Raw genomic sequence first — 15,546 nt, forward strand, 5'->3', positions numbered from 1 at the left:
AAATGTCCAACAAGAAGTGTCCATTTTCTTTGTTGGGGTGAATGTTACAAGAAGGAAACTTCTTAATTCTCAAGGACCAATGGCAAAGAAAGAACCGACCACCATTAAAGAATTAATTTAGGAATTTGCGAAGCACTCACACGAATATCATATCCCACGTAAGGATGTTACCAGAGGTAAAGGATATGGAGGGAACGATATAATGACTGAAATCATTTCTAAACTGGAGAATATAAATAGCGTAATGCCGAAATTGGATCAATATATACACACTATAAGAGTAGGATGTGACAATTGTCATGGGCCACATTTCATGAAGGATTGCGATTTGAATGAGCATGAAAATAAGAAAGCGCAAGTGTTTTACTCTAGTGGTGGAAATATGATGAAGTTTGGAGAAAGACGAAAAAGGAATGGTTGCCCTATGATGAGTACAAGAAACAAAAGTACGAGAAATATAGACAAACTTGTCGAGGTTACTACCAAAAAGAACAACCACCACCCGAGAAGAAGATGGATTTTGATTTAATACTTAATAGGTTTATGGAAGCCTATAAGAAAAGACATGATACTACTGATGATAATGTGAGAAATCATAAAGCTTGCATCAAGAACATTGAGCCTCAATTAGGCCAATTAACGACACTTGTTAACGAGAGGTTACCACCTAGAAATCCAGACCCAAAATCACAACCTCATGTAATGGCGATTTACATTGATCAAGAAGTTCATTCCGAGCCATTAATGATCTATGATACAACTACTAAAAAGCCCAATTCATATTTTGAAGCAAAGAAGCCCGAAGCAGAAAATGCAAAATCTGAGTCGAGTTCTGATGATTCACCACGTCGTGGTGACCGTGCCACGTCGTGCTTACTGGAGAATCAAAATTCTTCTCCTTTAAATGCATATCAACCATCTTTACCATTCCCATCTCAAGCCGTTAAGCATAATCTTGAACCAGAACAAAAGAAGTTCATGGAACAAGTACTATCTCTCTCAACTAACCCTCCTTTCCTCAAATCCATGGCTAATCAAAAAGAGGTAGAGAAAGCATCCTCAATCGTGCTAAATGAGTTATGTTCAGTTGCAATCATCAAAGGGTTGCAAGTGAAAATGGAAGATCTGGGTCAACTAACTTTTCCTGGTGAATGTGGCAATTCCACTTCCGTATATGCTTTAGTCGATTCGGGGTCAAGCATCAATCTTATACTATATACTTTCTACAAGAAACTTGGTCTACCAAGGCTCCAAGACACAAAGGTGACACTTCGAATGGCTGATCACTCAATCACTAACCCACGTGGATTCATTGAAGATTTGTTGGTGAAAGTTGGGAAATTTATTTTCCAATTGATTTTGTCGTATTCGACATGAAAGAAAACGAAGACCTTCCCATAAATTTGGGAAGACCTTTATTGAGTACCACAATATCCCTTGTTGGCATTCATGAATCAAAGCTCACACTTTGTGTAGAAGATGAAGAAATTACTTTTTGAAATGAGTCACAGAGAGAGTTCTGACATGCCACGAGATGAAGTGCTAAGGATGAATAATTTGGAAGGAGAAAATTTTAATGAGAAAGAAGAGATTGAAAATCATATGGAAAAAGTAAAATGTTTCAAACCAAGAGCTTCAATTCCTATGACGTTTGAGGTGTTCGTGTTCACTACACCAAAGGCTCAATTGGAAGAGGTAAGTGACATAGAAGAAGACGATTCAGGTAATAATGGTAATATAAATGATGAAGAATTGGGTGAAGAATTAAATGAGTTATTAATTAAGAGGATGGAGTTAGGCAAAGAAGATCATAAAGAAGATGAAAATAAGAATACAAGGATGAAGGGAAAACCAAGAGGATTAAACGTGAACATGAAGAACGCACTGATCAAAAGAAGAAAGAAAAATCGAAGAAGGCGTACATGCGAAGGGATCAAGAATAGAAGTGCAGATGGAAAGAGTAAAAGGAGGAAAGGGAGGTCCCACTCCCAACCGCAACAACATAGAGTGGCAAGGAGTCCGATTCACGACTCCTCAAAAAGAAGCACTTCTCGGGACGCAACCTAACTTTTAAGAGTTTTTGTTTTTCTTTTTAGTTTTTATTTTAGTTAACCAAATGATCATGTGTTTCTCTAGTCTTTTAATCTTATTTTCTTATTTTGTAGAACAAAAGTGAAGCAGTAAAGGAGCTTATTTGATGAAAAGGCTGTGCGAGTTTTAGAAGATTATAATTGAAGACTATATTATTGAATAAGTATGGGGTTCCCACTAGATGAAGAGAAGAGATTTGAAGGAATTTTACAAAAGGAAAAGGTCATGAATGGTCGTAATCCATTTAGAAGAAACAATGCATACTTTTGGCTCTTAATGATGTTCTGAGAAGCCACCACGACGTGGCTATCATATCCACGCCATTACATTTGTTTTTATCATGACTGAATTCCATCATACCTATAACCACGATGTGGCATCACTAGACCACATCGTGGAGTTGACGACTTCTTACTTGATACCACGACGCGGCGTTGCTTTCCCATGTAGTGGCGCACGTTCAACACACTTCTAGAAGATGGTTTTTTGGTTTATTTATATCCGACATATTTACATTTACGCGAGAAGAGTCCAGAAGTATCGTTTCTAGCGAATTTTACGAGATGTCCACCACAAAAGTTTCAGAATTCGATCTCGCCACCGCTATCCCAGGGGAGTCTGTTCCAATTTCTCCCCTTTAATTTCATGTATTTTTATTGCTTAAGCATGCAATAGGGACATTGCGACATTTAAGTCTTGGGTAAGGGTTGATGATCCGATGTGTTATTTGTAATAATAATCTAAAATTGAATCCAGTTAAAGAAATCTGTTGATGTGTTATGTTGAGATCTAGGTTGCTAGTATTCTGTGGGACGATCCGATGTGAGTTTCGCTGTTTATTTGAGCCAATATATATGTTATAGTGTATTTGTGGCTTCCCTGTCCTAGTGAAATCATGAAACTAAAACACGGCCTTGCTTAGTTTGAGGGTCATAATATGTTTAGCATCGTGTACCATAAATGTATCCAGGAGAGCTTATGTAGTCATTACACCTTAGACTAATAGCACTAACCAATAAGGGTTGAAGTTAAGTTCCCTTGATTAAGCATACGTTTTTTTAGGTTTTTTTAGTTTTGAGTGAAAAAAGTGAGAAAAAAGAAAAAAATAGTGAAAAAAAAATGAAACAAAATTGGTAATGTTAAAAAAACTTGCAAAAGTTTGAGTAAATAAAGAGTCTATAAAGCTATGAATATGAAGAAATATCATGAAGAAAAATTTGAAATCATTGAAGACTCAAGAATAAGGCAATTGGCCAAGTTATAATTATTTATTGTAACTTTTCTTTCTAGGTTATTTTGCCATATGTATGCTTGGTAGCTTAACCAAAATTACATTGAGGTTAAGAAAGTTTTCTAGGGATGTATTATGAGGGATGCATAAAATGAATGTTGTTCAAAAGAAGTAAGGAAGTGTTTATGAAGATCATAAGTATTTAGCATTGGGGAAGTTCTTATGAAAATTAGACAAAAATACATGCATTGCGGTCTTGATGTAATGGAGAGGCTCAAAATGGAATGTATTGTGCAATGTTGGTAGCTAGGGTTTTGATATGATAATAATAAAAATCAGGTTTGCTTGAGGGCAAGCAAAAGCCAAGTATGAAGTATTTTGATATGTACATATTTAATCATATAATTCGTACACTATCTTAATACTTTTAGCTACAATAATGCTTAATTTGGGAGATAAGGTACTTATTATGGTTATAATTTGTTTTGTAGTAGCAAAAACTTGCTCGGGATAAAAAGGAAGCAAATGAGGAGCTAGAAGCAGGAATGAATGAGCTAAAGCAAAAAGAAGAAGAATAAGGCTTGAAGACTGAAGACCACGACATGGTAACCATCCACCACGACATGGTGAATGGAATATTGTCGACCGATAAGCTGTCTTGGAGAATACGAGATATCAACGAAGACCACGATGTTGTGGCTCCAAACCACGTCGTGGTGACTAGATACATGAAAACTATATATATCCGATCATTTGCTCGAATGGGGAGAGTTCTGGCCTATTTTTGGAGAAGGATTAGGACTAAATCCCTGTGGAAACTCAGGAGAAGATCAAGAATCGAGTAGAGCTCAAGAAATAAAGAGAAATAGTAGAATTCTACATATATCGATTCGGTTTGCTAAACATACTCATGTCTAGTCTTATTTGCATGGATTTTGTGAGTTTTTCTGCTATTATGAGAGGCTAAAAACCTTATACTTCTGTTTGGTGAAGATGAACATGATCCTTATGTGTTGATTTCGATTTATGGATGATTTAAATTGATGTTACTTGTGTTTGATAAATAAAACCCTAGCAAGTTTTAGTTCTACTTTTTATTGCTTATTAATCAAGTTATGTGTGATAGTTGACCAGTCTAATTTCATGAATTTGTAACCTAATTGTTTATGATCATTAGATAATTAGATCTTGGCTTAATCACATCTTAGATAAAGTAATTAAAGCTAGTAAGTTTAACTGTGTTAGAGAGCATAATTAATCTTAATTTGTGCTTGTTTGCTTAACTTGATCATAGGAAAGTAACTACTATCATTCATAATCGAATTTGTGCTCATTATAGGTTTGGTGTTTAACTTGTGCTTGATCCTTGTATGGTAATTGATAAATTGGTATGTTTAGATATTTGATCAAAAGAACTAGTTAATATTATTGGATTAGTGTCTAAGTCCATAACTATATTTGGTATGTACTTGACCCAGTTGTTGCATGGTCCTTTTGGGTTTCCTTCACCAAACCAACTTGACTGGATGAATAATAGAGAAAGAGGTTATTATGGTTTGTTAATATATTATAAGAATAATATATTAAAAGAGAAATCATCTTTATTTAATTAACATTGGTCAAGAATTAATTAAGAATTATTTTTGTGGTCAAAAGAGGTTAATTGAATTATGGGGACTGAACTTGTAATTATGTGATAGTTGCAAAGTTGGGTAAGGAAACCCTAGAGTATAGGGTGGACGAATTCTAAGGATATGGCCTTATGAATTCATCCAAAGGAAGGGTTCTTGAATTATCCTTTGCGCTGCTTGGTGGCTAAGTAACCAGATAAGGATAATGACTGAAACCCTAATTTCCACACCTATATAAAGACCCCTAGGGCATGAGAATTCGGCTACACTTGAACCCTAGAAGTCTTGGAGCCGATTTTTTCCTCTCCCCTCTCTCTCTTGCGTCATCCAATTGCTTTTGGTGTTTATGATTCATTAGAGGCACAACATTTGGGGTGCTAAGGTTCTCAAAGCTTCAAGATCTACAATCAACAATCAAGGTATTCATCTAACTTGTTTATTTGCTATTCAATAGTTTTTTTGTTGTATGCTAGTTTAGGGTTTAAAGGCTTTGGTTAAATTTGCATGTACAAGAGAGAAACCTGGATCCAAAGCTTTAGGGTTTTGCATGTGCACATAGGAATTTTCTTTTGCTCAAAACCCATCAGTGGTATCAGAGCCATGTTTGGTTTCTATTGTATTTGATGCATTGTGTGGTTGTCCATTTCTTGAAATCGATTTTCTGGCCTTCTACCTGACAGACTCTTCGAGTCCCAAAGTAAACTGGTCGAGTCAGATGAACTTGACGAGTCCAAAAGGGGACTCAGCGAGTCGGGCTGTCAGATAGAGGGAAATTTGGGATTTTTGCTTATTTTGACTTTGGATAATTACCATAATTGTTTCTAGTTGATAAAATCCGAATTTTATTGATTCCTTATGATTATCTTTGTCAAAATAAAAGATATTTGTCATCTAATTAGATAATTATTACCTTATTTGATAAATCTTAATTATTTGAATTATTTGATCAATTATCTTCCATGAAATTGGATTAGGTCAAAATTAGATAATCACCTAATTAATTGTTTAATTGTTTATTCGAATTTTGATCAAGATAGTTTTGAAATGTTTCAAAACATTGCCCTCCAGTTTTGGGATGAAAATTTTTGGATTAAAATTTTAATTTGGAAATATTTAAATTCTAAACCCTAGAATTTAGCAAGTTTAAAATTCACCCTATACTATTATAATATTATAAGAATAATTATTATATATGTATAAGATAAATGCTAGTCTTACCGTTAGTAGGCCTCATTCATGAAGCCGATCTATAAATGGGGTAGAAGGTTGCTGCCTATAAAATGGAAGTTTAATGGGTGTCCACTCTCACCCACCGCTTCCTTGATTGGTGGAGGGTCGTTAGCCGAACGGGTAGGATAGGGCAACTTATTCCTCATTAAAAGTATAATGTTTATAAAAGTAACTAAATGCTTTTTTATAAAATTCCCATTCTTAGTTACTTTACGAAAAATGTGAAAATGATACAATTCCATGAAATTACACTTTGTACCCTTGCCAAGACATTAGCGGAGCGTGTGTGGTTAACCGGCACACTAATTTGGGTCTAGCGAAGGGGGCAAAGGGTGACTCGATGTTTGTCATAGATCAATGGAGCATGTGTGGCTAACCGGCAAATTGATTAGGTGACTGTAACATTGAGGGCACCATGTATATTTGCATGGTTATTCACACCGTGTTTGTGATCCTCGGTGTCCCAGTCACAAACTTGAAGGGCACATCGGGATTTAAACATGCCATTGAAAATTTCAATGAATCTCAAAAGATCTAGGAGTTTCAATACATTTAAAACTTAATTTCTTTTTCGTTTTTCATGGTGGAATGTCAACACTGCTACTCCCAAGGAGATTGCTACCTTTGAGGCCCACGAGCGAGATGCTACGAAAGTCCATTGCATCATGCTCGCGACTATGACTGCAGAACTCCAAAAGTCCGACGAGGACTTCTATCCCTATGAGATTCAACAGGAATTAATAGACAGGTACCACCAGAGCGCCAGTCAGGAAAGGTACGAGATCGTCACTTCGATGATCACTACCAAAATGAGGGACATAGATTCTGTCACTACTCACCTACAGAAAATGCAGATATATGTTGACCGCCTGCTGATGTTAAATGTTAACTTCGATGAAGAGCTGGCGATTGATATTATTCTTCATTCCCTACCTCCTAGCTACAACCAGTTCCGAATGACCTACCACATTAACAAAGAGGAGGTCACGTTGAGAAAGCTTCAAGGCCTGTTGAGGACTGCTGAAAGCAAACTCAAGGATAAAACTATTGCATCAACCCCTACTACAGCTGCCCCCGTCTTGGCTATTGGGCAGGGGAAGGGTAAGAAGAGGAAGGCTCCTTCCAAGAGCCACCATAAGGGAAAGTCTCATAATGGAACCTCTTCTAGTGGAACCAAGGCTGGTCCCACTGCACCCACCTCCAACCCAAAGGATGCAGAGTGATACTACTGCCATGAGAAGGGGCATTTGAAACGAAGCTGCCCAAAGTATCTATAGGACATCAAGGATGGAAAGATAAAACCATCCTACGCAGGTATTTATACTATTCAATCTAATAATTCAGCGCATGCTATTTCTTGGGTTCTCAATACAGGATGTGGTCTTCATATTTGTTTTGATTTGCAGGGCCTAAGAAGAAATAGGGATGTGGAGCATGGGAAGATAAACTTGATCATGGGGAACAGAAGAGCGTCGCATGTCACCAAGATTGGAGTTTACTCTTTAGTGCTTAGTAGTGGATTAGGACTAGATTTGAATAATTGTTGTTATTCGCCAGAAATGGAAAGAAACATCATTTCTTTTCATGGTTTTTATAAACAAGGATTTAGATTTTTGTTTGATAATGAAAAAGGTTCTATTAATGCTTTTCTTAATGGTGTTTTCTATTTTGAAGCATTACCTTGTAATGGAATATATGAAACTGTGATGGTTGTAGACAATTTAGGAAATTATGTGTTGTATATCGATTCTTCTAATGACTTAGGTAAAGCATGATTGTGGCATTGTCGTCTTGGACATGTCAACAAGAAACGCATAGCCCAACTCCAAAAGGATGGAGTGTTGGAGTCATTCGACATTAGGGACGATGATGTGTGCGAGTCTTGTTTACTTGGAAAGATGACCAAGTCACCCTTCACTGGTACTTATGAAAGGGGTGAGGGTTTATTGGATCTCATACACACAGATGTGTGTGCGCCCTTTAGATCCACCACAAGGGATGCGAGCCGCTTCTGTTGACTTTCACTGATGATTATAGCAGTTATGGCTATATCTACTTAATCAAGCACAAGTCAGAAACCTTTGAAAAGTTCAAAGAGTTTAAGCAGGAAGTGGAGAATGAGTTGGGAAGGAAAATCAAGATCCTTCGATCTGATCGAGGTCGAGAGTACCTTACTCTTAAATTCCACGACTACCTCAAGGAATGCAGAATCATTTTGCAATTGACACCACCTAGGACACCACAGTTGAATGGTGTAGCTGAGAGGCGTAATCGAACCTTGCTAGACATGGTTCGTTCCATGATGAGTGGTGCTTTGCTACCTATCTCATTCTGGGGGTATGCCTTAGAGACTGTCGCCCATATCCTTAACCTAGTCCCTACAAAGAAGGTTGCCAAAACACCTCACGAGATGTGGACAGGGAAATCTCCCGCGTTGGCACATATCAAGGTTTGGGGTTGCGAGGCTTTCGTAAGACGAGAGACTCACGACAAGCTCGAACCTCGTAGTGAGCAATGTATTTTCATCAGCTACCCACAGAAGTCCTTTGAATATATCTTCTATAGACCGAGTGACAATGTTGTCTTCGTTGTGAGGAGAGGGGTTTTCCGAGAGCGAGAACTCATAAGCCAAGGAGACAGTGGGAGGCAAATCGATCTTGAAGAGCTTCAAGAATTGAATGATGAACGAACCTCTAACACTGGCGCTCAACCTGAGGAGGAAACTCATGTTGAACCGATTGACGAGTCCTTACCTCTTAGACATTCCGGTAGAGTTAGTGTTCCGCCTTTCTTATATGGTTTTTATATAACAAGTGAAGGTGATATGTTTATTAGTGACAGTAAACTAATAAATTTGGATGAACCTAACACCAACAAGGACGCCATGGCATGCCCAGAGTCTGCGAAATGGAAAGAGGCTTTGGACAGCGAGATTCAGTCCATGTATGACAACCAAGTTTTGGATTTGGTTGACAATGTGTCAGGTCATAAGACGATCGGGTGCAAATGGATCTTCAAGAAGAAGATCGACATGGATGGGAAGGTACACACTTATAAGGCGCGATTGGTTGCGAAGGGCTTTACTCAAACTCCAGGAGTTTACTATGATGAGACCTTCTAACTAGTTGCAAAACTAAAATCTATTAGGGTGATGCTAGCCATTGCTGCATTTCATGACTATGAAATATGGCAAATGGATGTCAAAACCATTTTCCTTAATGGGAAGTTGGCTGAGGATGTTTACATGAGTCAGCCAGAGGGTTTTGTCAATGTGAAGGATCCTAATAGAGTGTGTAAGCTTGAGAAATCCATTTATGAATTGAAACAGGCATCTCGCAGATGGAATCTTTGTTTCGATGAGAAAGTCAAAGAGTTTGGTTTTCTACGAAGCGAGGATGAGTCATGTGTATATGTCAAATCCAGTGGGAGTATAGTTAGCTTTCTCATATTGTATGTCGATGACATACTACTCATAGGAAACTACATCCCAACCCTGGAGGAAGTTAAGTCCTGGTTTGTGAAGTGTTTCGCTATGAAGGACCTCGGAGAGGCTGCCTATATTCTAGGAATAAGGATAGTGAGAAACCGGAGTAAGAGACTGATAGGACTTAGTCAAAATACTTACTTGGATAAAGTACTAAAGCGTTTTAGTATGGAGAATTCTAAGAAAGGGGAGTTACCAATCCAAAGCAAAGCCAAACTGAGTAAGACTCAAAGCCCGAGTACGGACACCGAGATAGCAGAGATGAGCCGAATACCTTACGCTTCCGCAGTTGACTCAATCATGTATGCTATGACTTGTACTCGCCCTGATGTGGCCTTTGCTTTAAGCAGGGTCAGCAGATTTCAGGGGAACCCTGGCAGAGCACATTGGACCGCAATCAAGAATATTCTTAAGTACCTTTGGAGGACCAAGGAATCATTTCTAGTCCTCGGTGGGAGTGATGAATTAAGGGTGCGAGGGTATAGTGACACCAATTTTTAGAAAGACCGAGATAATTATCGATCTCAGTCAGGCTGGGTCTTTACCCTAAATGGAGGAGCAGTGAATTGGATATGTTCCAAGCAGGAGACCGTAGTTGATTCAACGTGCGAATCAGAGTACATAGCAGCGAGTGAAGCGTCAAAGGAGGCGATATGGTTGAAGAGCTTCATTGGAGACCTTGGAGTTGTGCCAGCCATAAAGGAGACTATGGAAATTTTCGGCGATAATGAAGGAGCGGTTGCCTTGACCAAGGAACCGAGGGATCATGGCAGATCTCTATATATTGACAGGAAATATCACTTTATTAGACATCGGGTAGAAGAGGGACTCCTCGTAGTGAAGAGGGTATCGTCAGAAGATAACCCAGCAGATCCCCTTACGAAGAGACTGAGTAGGGTTAACCACTTGCAGCACGCTAGGAGCATTGGGCTGAAGGACGATATTAGTTTAGATTAGATAGCGTCGAAACGTGTAATAGATAATTTGTAATTAACATTTGATGATTAAATAAAAGGGTATTATCTATAAGTAAAGTTATTGTCTTGTGTTAATCATTTACCTATTGTTTCACTTTGCATGTTTTGAGGTCCTGAATAATAAGATTATTCGAACAGTCCACAGTCGCTCATACTTTGGAAGTAGGTATGAAAGAAGATTGTCATGAATTGGTTTGTAGACTGTCTAAAGTGTATTAGACATAGCAAAATTTTGCTACAACGTTCATGAGTGCTTATGAACTAAGAGATCAGCATTGGAATAAACCCACGCTTGCTGGTATCGCTTCATGGAATTTATCACGAGTGATCGCAAGACGATAATATCATATAGTCTTTAAACCTAGATATATGGTTTATTGTTTGTGAGTTGGTTATGCATTGATAATGCGTAAACGCATCGGTACTTGATGTTATAAAACACATTGTTGTGAATGATTTGATGAGTGAATAGTAAATTCATATAAGTCGAAGTTTATCTGTTCATTTTATCCTATGAGGGTAAAAGCGATATCTGGGCCCCTCGATGATTTGGTTTGACTTATGTGTCGGGCCCGGTCAGGACAGAATTGATGTGTTCAATTAAGTTCTATGTCATACGGATCAGAGATCGAGAAACAAACTGTTGGAAAATAAGTATGACTATGTTCCATGTATTTGTCCATATGATATCTAGAACGGAGGATTATACGATTCGTTATCTAAAGGACATGTTATTGATAAGATCAAGAGTTTTGAGAACTGCGATTGCTAATCGGATCCTGAAGTCGTACTTGCATTTATAGTTATTAGACTTATCCAAGTGGTAGACTGTTGGATTAGTGTCTAAGTCCATAACTATATTTGGTATGTACTTGACCCGGTTGATGCATCGTCCTTTTGGGTTGCCTTCATCAAAGCAACATGACTGGATGAATAATAGAGAAAGAGGTTATTATTGTTTGTTAATATATTATAAGAATAATATATTAAAAGAGAAATCATATTTATTTAATTAACAATGGTTAAGAACTAATTAAGAATTAATTTTGTGGTCAAAAGAGGTTAATTGAATTAAGGGGACTGAGCTTGTAATTATGTGGTAGTTGCAAAGTTGGGTAAGGAAACCCTAGAGTATACGGTGGACGAATTCTAAGGATAAGGCCTTAGGAATTCGTCCAAAGGAAGGGTTATAGAATTATCCTTTGGGCTGCTTGGTGGCTAAGTAACCAGATAAGGATAATGACTGAAACCCTAATTTCCACACCTATATAAAGACCCCAAGGGCATGAGAATTCGACTACACTTGAACCCTAGAAGTCTTGGCGCCGATTTTTCCCTCTCCCCTCTCTCTCTTGCTTCATCCAATTGCTTTTGGTGTTTGTGATTCATTATAGGCACAACATTTAGGGTGCTAAGGTTCTCAAAGCTTCAAGATCTACAATCAACAATCAAGGTATTCATCTAACTTGTTTATTTGATATTCAATAGTTTTTTTGTTGTATGCTAGTTTAAGGTTTACAAGCTTTGGATAAGTCTGTATGTACAATAGAGAAACCTAGATCCAATGCATTAGGGTTTTGCATGTGCACATAGGAATGTTCTTTTGCTCAAAACCCATCAAACATATTGGTAATTAATATATTCCATCCACTAGAAATAAACCATAGAAGAAGGGGAAATCAGAACTGAAACAAAAGTACTCTTTAAATCTTGAAGTAAATCCGTTGATTTGACTTAATTTTTTCTGATCTAGAAAATAAGGAAAAACCACCAATTTAAGTTTGTTTTCTTAGTTTAATTAGAAGTAGTTATTCTAGTTAATTAAATTCCATTCCCTATGTTCAACACCCGACTTACCTAAGTTATTCTATAGTCCGACTATGTACATTGTCTATAGGTGCATAAAACAGTTAAGTTACTAAGATTATAAATTTAAAACAAGTAGGTACTTTTGTGCACATAAAGTTTTTGTCTTCGTTCCCGGGGAACAACTTATTTGATTTTTTGTATAATTACTTTTAGTTATTCGATCCTTTTTGTGGGGTAAAAACCGCAAAAAAAAATTTGCATTTATTTTTCCGTTTGAATATCCACCACATTGTGCGCATCTTGGCCAAGTCGCGGTTTCGTCTCAGGTAGTTTTTATTTTATTTATTTATACTCATTTTACGCATTCTGTTTTATTTTGTTTTTGTTTCAGTGCTTTGTGACCCGAAGATCTAACACTCCAATAATTCCACCATTGAAAAATGCACAATCAGCATTGCGCAAGAGGAAGGACAATAAGGTCGGCGAGTCTAGCAACACTGTTCAATCTAAAAAATTCAAACTTTTTGAAAAGACTCCAAGCAAGAAGGATGTATGATATTACCCAGAAACATCTACCGACGAAAATTCAGAGGACGAGATAAAAAGAGAGGTTGAATAGATGAAGCACATCACTAGAATGACTATGGGAGATTACAAGAAGCGGATACGTGAGGATAACGGTCTTGGCTTGTACCACTTCAGATTCCAGCTGAAAGAAGTTTGTAGCTCAAGGGGCACACTCTGTGAATGCTCAAGGACATACCTTTTTCCAGGAAAGAATACGAAGACGCATTCAAGCACATCAATGAAGTAAAGGACATTGCAAACTGCTTTAATGTTCCAAACATGCCACGAGACTCAATGTTACTTCGGATGCTTCCGGTGACATTTACCGGCGACGCTAAAGTTTGGTTGAAATCACACGCGCCCAGATCCATTACTACCTGGGTCAATCTTCGTGAAGCATTCATTGAGCAATTCAACCCGCCTTCAAAGATATCCAAACTCAGAAAGAAGATTACTAATTTCCAATAAAATGATGGCGAGTCCTTATATGAAGCATGGGAGAGATACAAAGGGTTGCTTAGGAGTTATCCTCAACATGATCTACATGTCTAACAAGAAGTTTCCATTTTCTTTGATGGGGTGAATGTTCCAACAAGGAAACTTTGTAACTCTCAGGGACCTATGACAAAGAAAGAATCGGCCACCATTAAAGAATTAATTTAGGAATTTGGGAAGCACTCATGTGAATATCATAACCCACGTGAAGATGTTACTAGATGTAAAGGAGATGGAGGAAACAAGAATATGACTGCAATCATTGCTAAACTAGAGAATATGGATAAGGTAATGACAAAATTGGATCAATCTATACACGCCATAAGAGTTGGATCTGAGAATTGCCATGCACCACATTTAACGAATTATTACAATTTGGATGAGCATGGGAATAAGAAAACGCAAGTGTTTTACTCTAGTGGTGAGAAATATGATAAATATTGGAGAAAGCCGAAAAAGGAGTGGTTGCCCTATGACGAGTACAAGAAAGAAAAGGACGAGAAATATAGACAAACCAGTTGAGGCTACTACCAAAAAGAACAATCACCTTCCGAGAAGAAGATGGATTTTGAGTTAATACTTAATAGGTTTATGGAAGCCTCTGAGAAAAGACAAAATAGTACTGACGCTAACGTGAGAAATCATCAATAACATTGAGACTCAACTAGGCCAATTAATGACACTTGTTAACAAGAGGTTACGTCCTAAATATCCCGACCCAAAATCACAACCTCATGTAATGTCGATTTACATTGAAGAAGAAGTTCATTCTAAGCCATTAATGATCCATCATACAAATACTAAAAAGACTGATTCATATTTGGAAGCAAAAAAGCCCGAAGAACAAGAAGCAAAATCTAAGTCGATTTATGATGATTCACCACGTCGTGGTGACCATGCCAAGTTGTGGTTACCAAAGAATCAAAATTTTTCTCCTTTGAATTTATATCAGCCTTCTTTACCATTCCCATCTTAAGCCATTAAGCATAATTTGGGACCATAATAGAAGAAGTTCATGGAACAAGTACTATCTCTCTCAATTAACCATCCTTTCCTCAAATCCATGGCTACAGTTCCTAAGTTTGCTAAAGATGTGATGAGTAATCGAAAAGAGTTAGACAAAGCATCCACAATAGTGCTAAATGAGTTATATTCTGCGGAAATCATCAATGGGTTTCCAATCAAAATGGGAGATCCGGGCCAGCTAACTTTGCCTTGTGCATTTGGGAATTCCACTTCCATAAATGACTTAGTCGATTCAGGGGTAAGCATCAATCTTATGTTATATTCTTTCTACAAGAAGCTCGGTCTACCAAGGCTCCAAGACACAATGGTGACACTTCGAATAGTTGATCACTCAATCATTAACCCACGTGGAATCATTAAAGATTTGTTGGTGAAGGTGGGGAAATTTATTTTTCCAATTGATTTTGTGGTATTGGACATGAAAGAAGACGAAGACCATCCCATAATTTTGGGAAGACTATTCTTGAGTACCGCAAGAGCCCTTGTTGACATTCATGAATCAAATCCCAAACTTCGTCTAGAAGATGAAAAAATTACTTTTGAAATGAGTCACAGAGTGAGTTCTGACATGCCATGAGATGAAGTGCTAAGGATGAATAATTTGGAAGGAGAAAATTTTAAGAACTAGAAGAGATCAAAAAATTGATGGAAGAACATATGAAATTTTGGGAGAAACCTCTTGTGGAAAAAGTAAAATGTTTCAATCCAAGAGCTCCAATTCCTATGACATTTGAGGTGTTTGCGTTCACTACACCAAAGGCTCAAGTGGAAGAGGTAAGTGATGAAGAAGATGATGATTCGGTTAATAATTGTAAGATAAATGATGAAGAATTGGGTGAAGAATTAAAGGAGTTATTAGTTACAAAGATGGAGTTAGACAAAGAAGATCATAAAGAAGATGAAAAAAATGCAAGGATGAAAGGACAAACCATGGGGATAAAATGTGAACATGAAGAAGGAACTGTTCAAAAGAAGAAAGATAAATCGGAGAAGGCGTACATTCGA

At 37.5% G+C, this 15,546-nt stretch overlaps 1 protein-coding gene and 1 non-coding gene across 2 annotated transcripts; one reads left to right on the forward strand and one right to left on the reverse strand.

Moving 5' to 3' along the window:
* Window positions 1-13,455: 13,455 nt before the first annotated feature.
* Window positions 13,456-13,562, reverse strand: LOC145168179 (small nucleolar RNA R71). Its single transcript, XR_013741751.1, has one exon. It is a non-coding gene; the product is annotated as a small nucleolar RNA R71 (small nucleolar RNA).
* A 1,016-nt stretch (window positions 13,563-14,578) lies between these two features.
* LOC145164962 (uncharacterized) lies at window positions 14,579-15,118 on the forward strand. The gene has a single exon (XM_079083605.1). The coding sequence runs from the start codon at window positions 14,579-14,581 to the stop codon at window positions 15,116-15,118; it is 540 nt and encodes a 179-aa protein (XP_078939731.1).
* Window positions 15,119-15,546: the final 428 nt, after the last annotated feature.

Source organism: Lactuca virosa, chromosome 3 (assembly GCF_052849685.1).
Source record: "Lactuca virosa cultivar CGN04683 chromosome 3, Lactuca_virosa_CGN04683_v6, whole genome shotgun sequence".
NCBI classification, from domain to species: domain Eukaryota; kingdom Viridiplantae; phylum Streptophyta; class Magnoliopsida; order Asterales; family Asteraceae; genus Lactuca; species Lactuca virosa.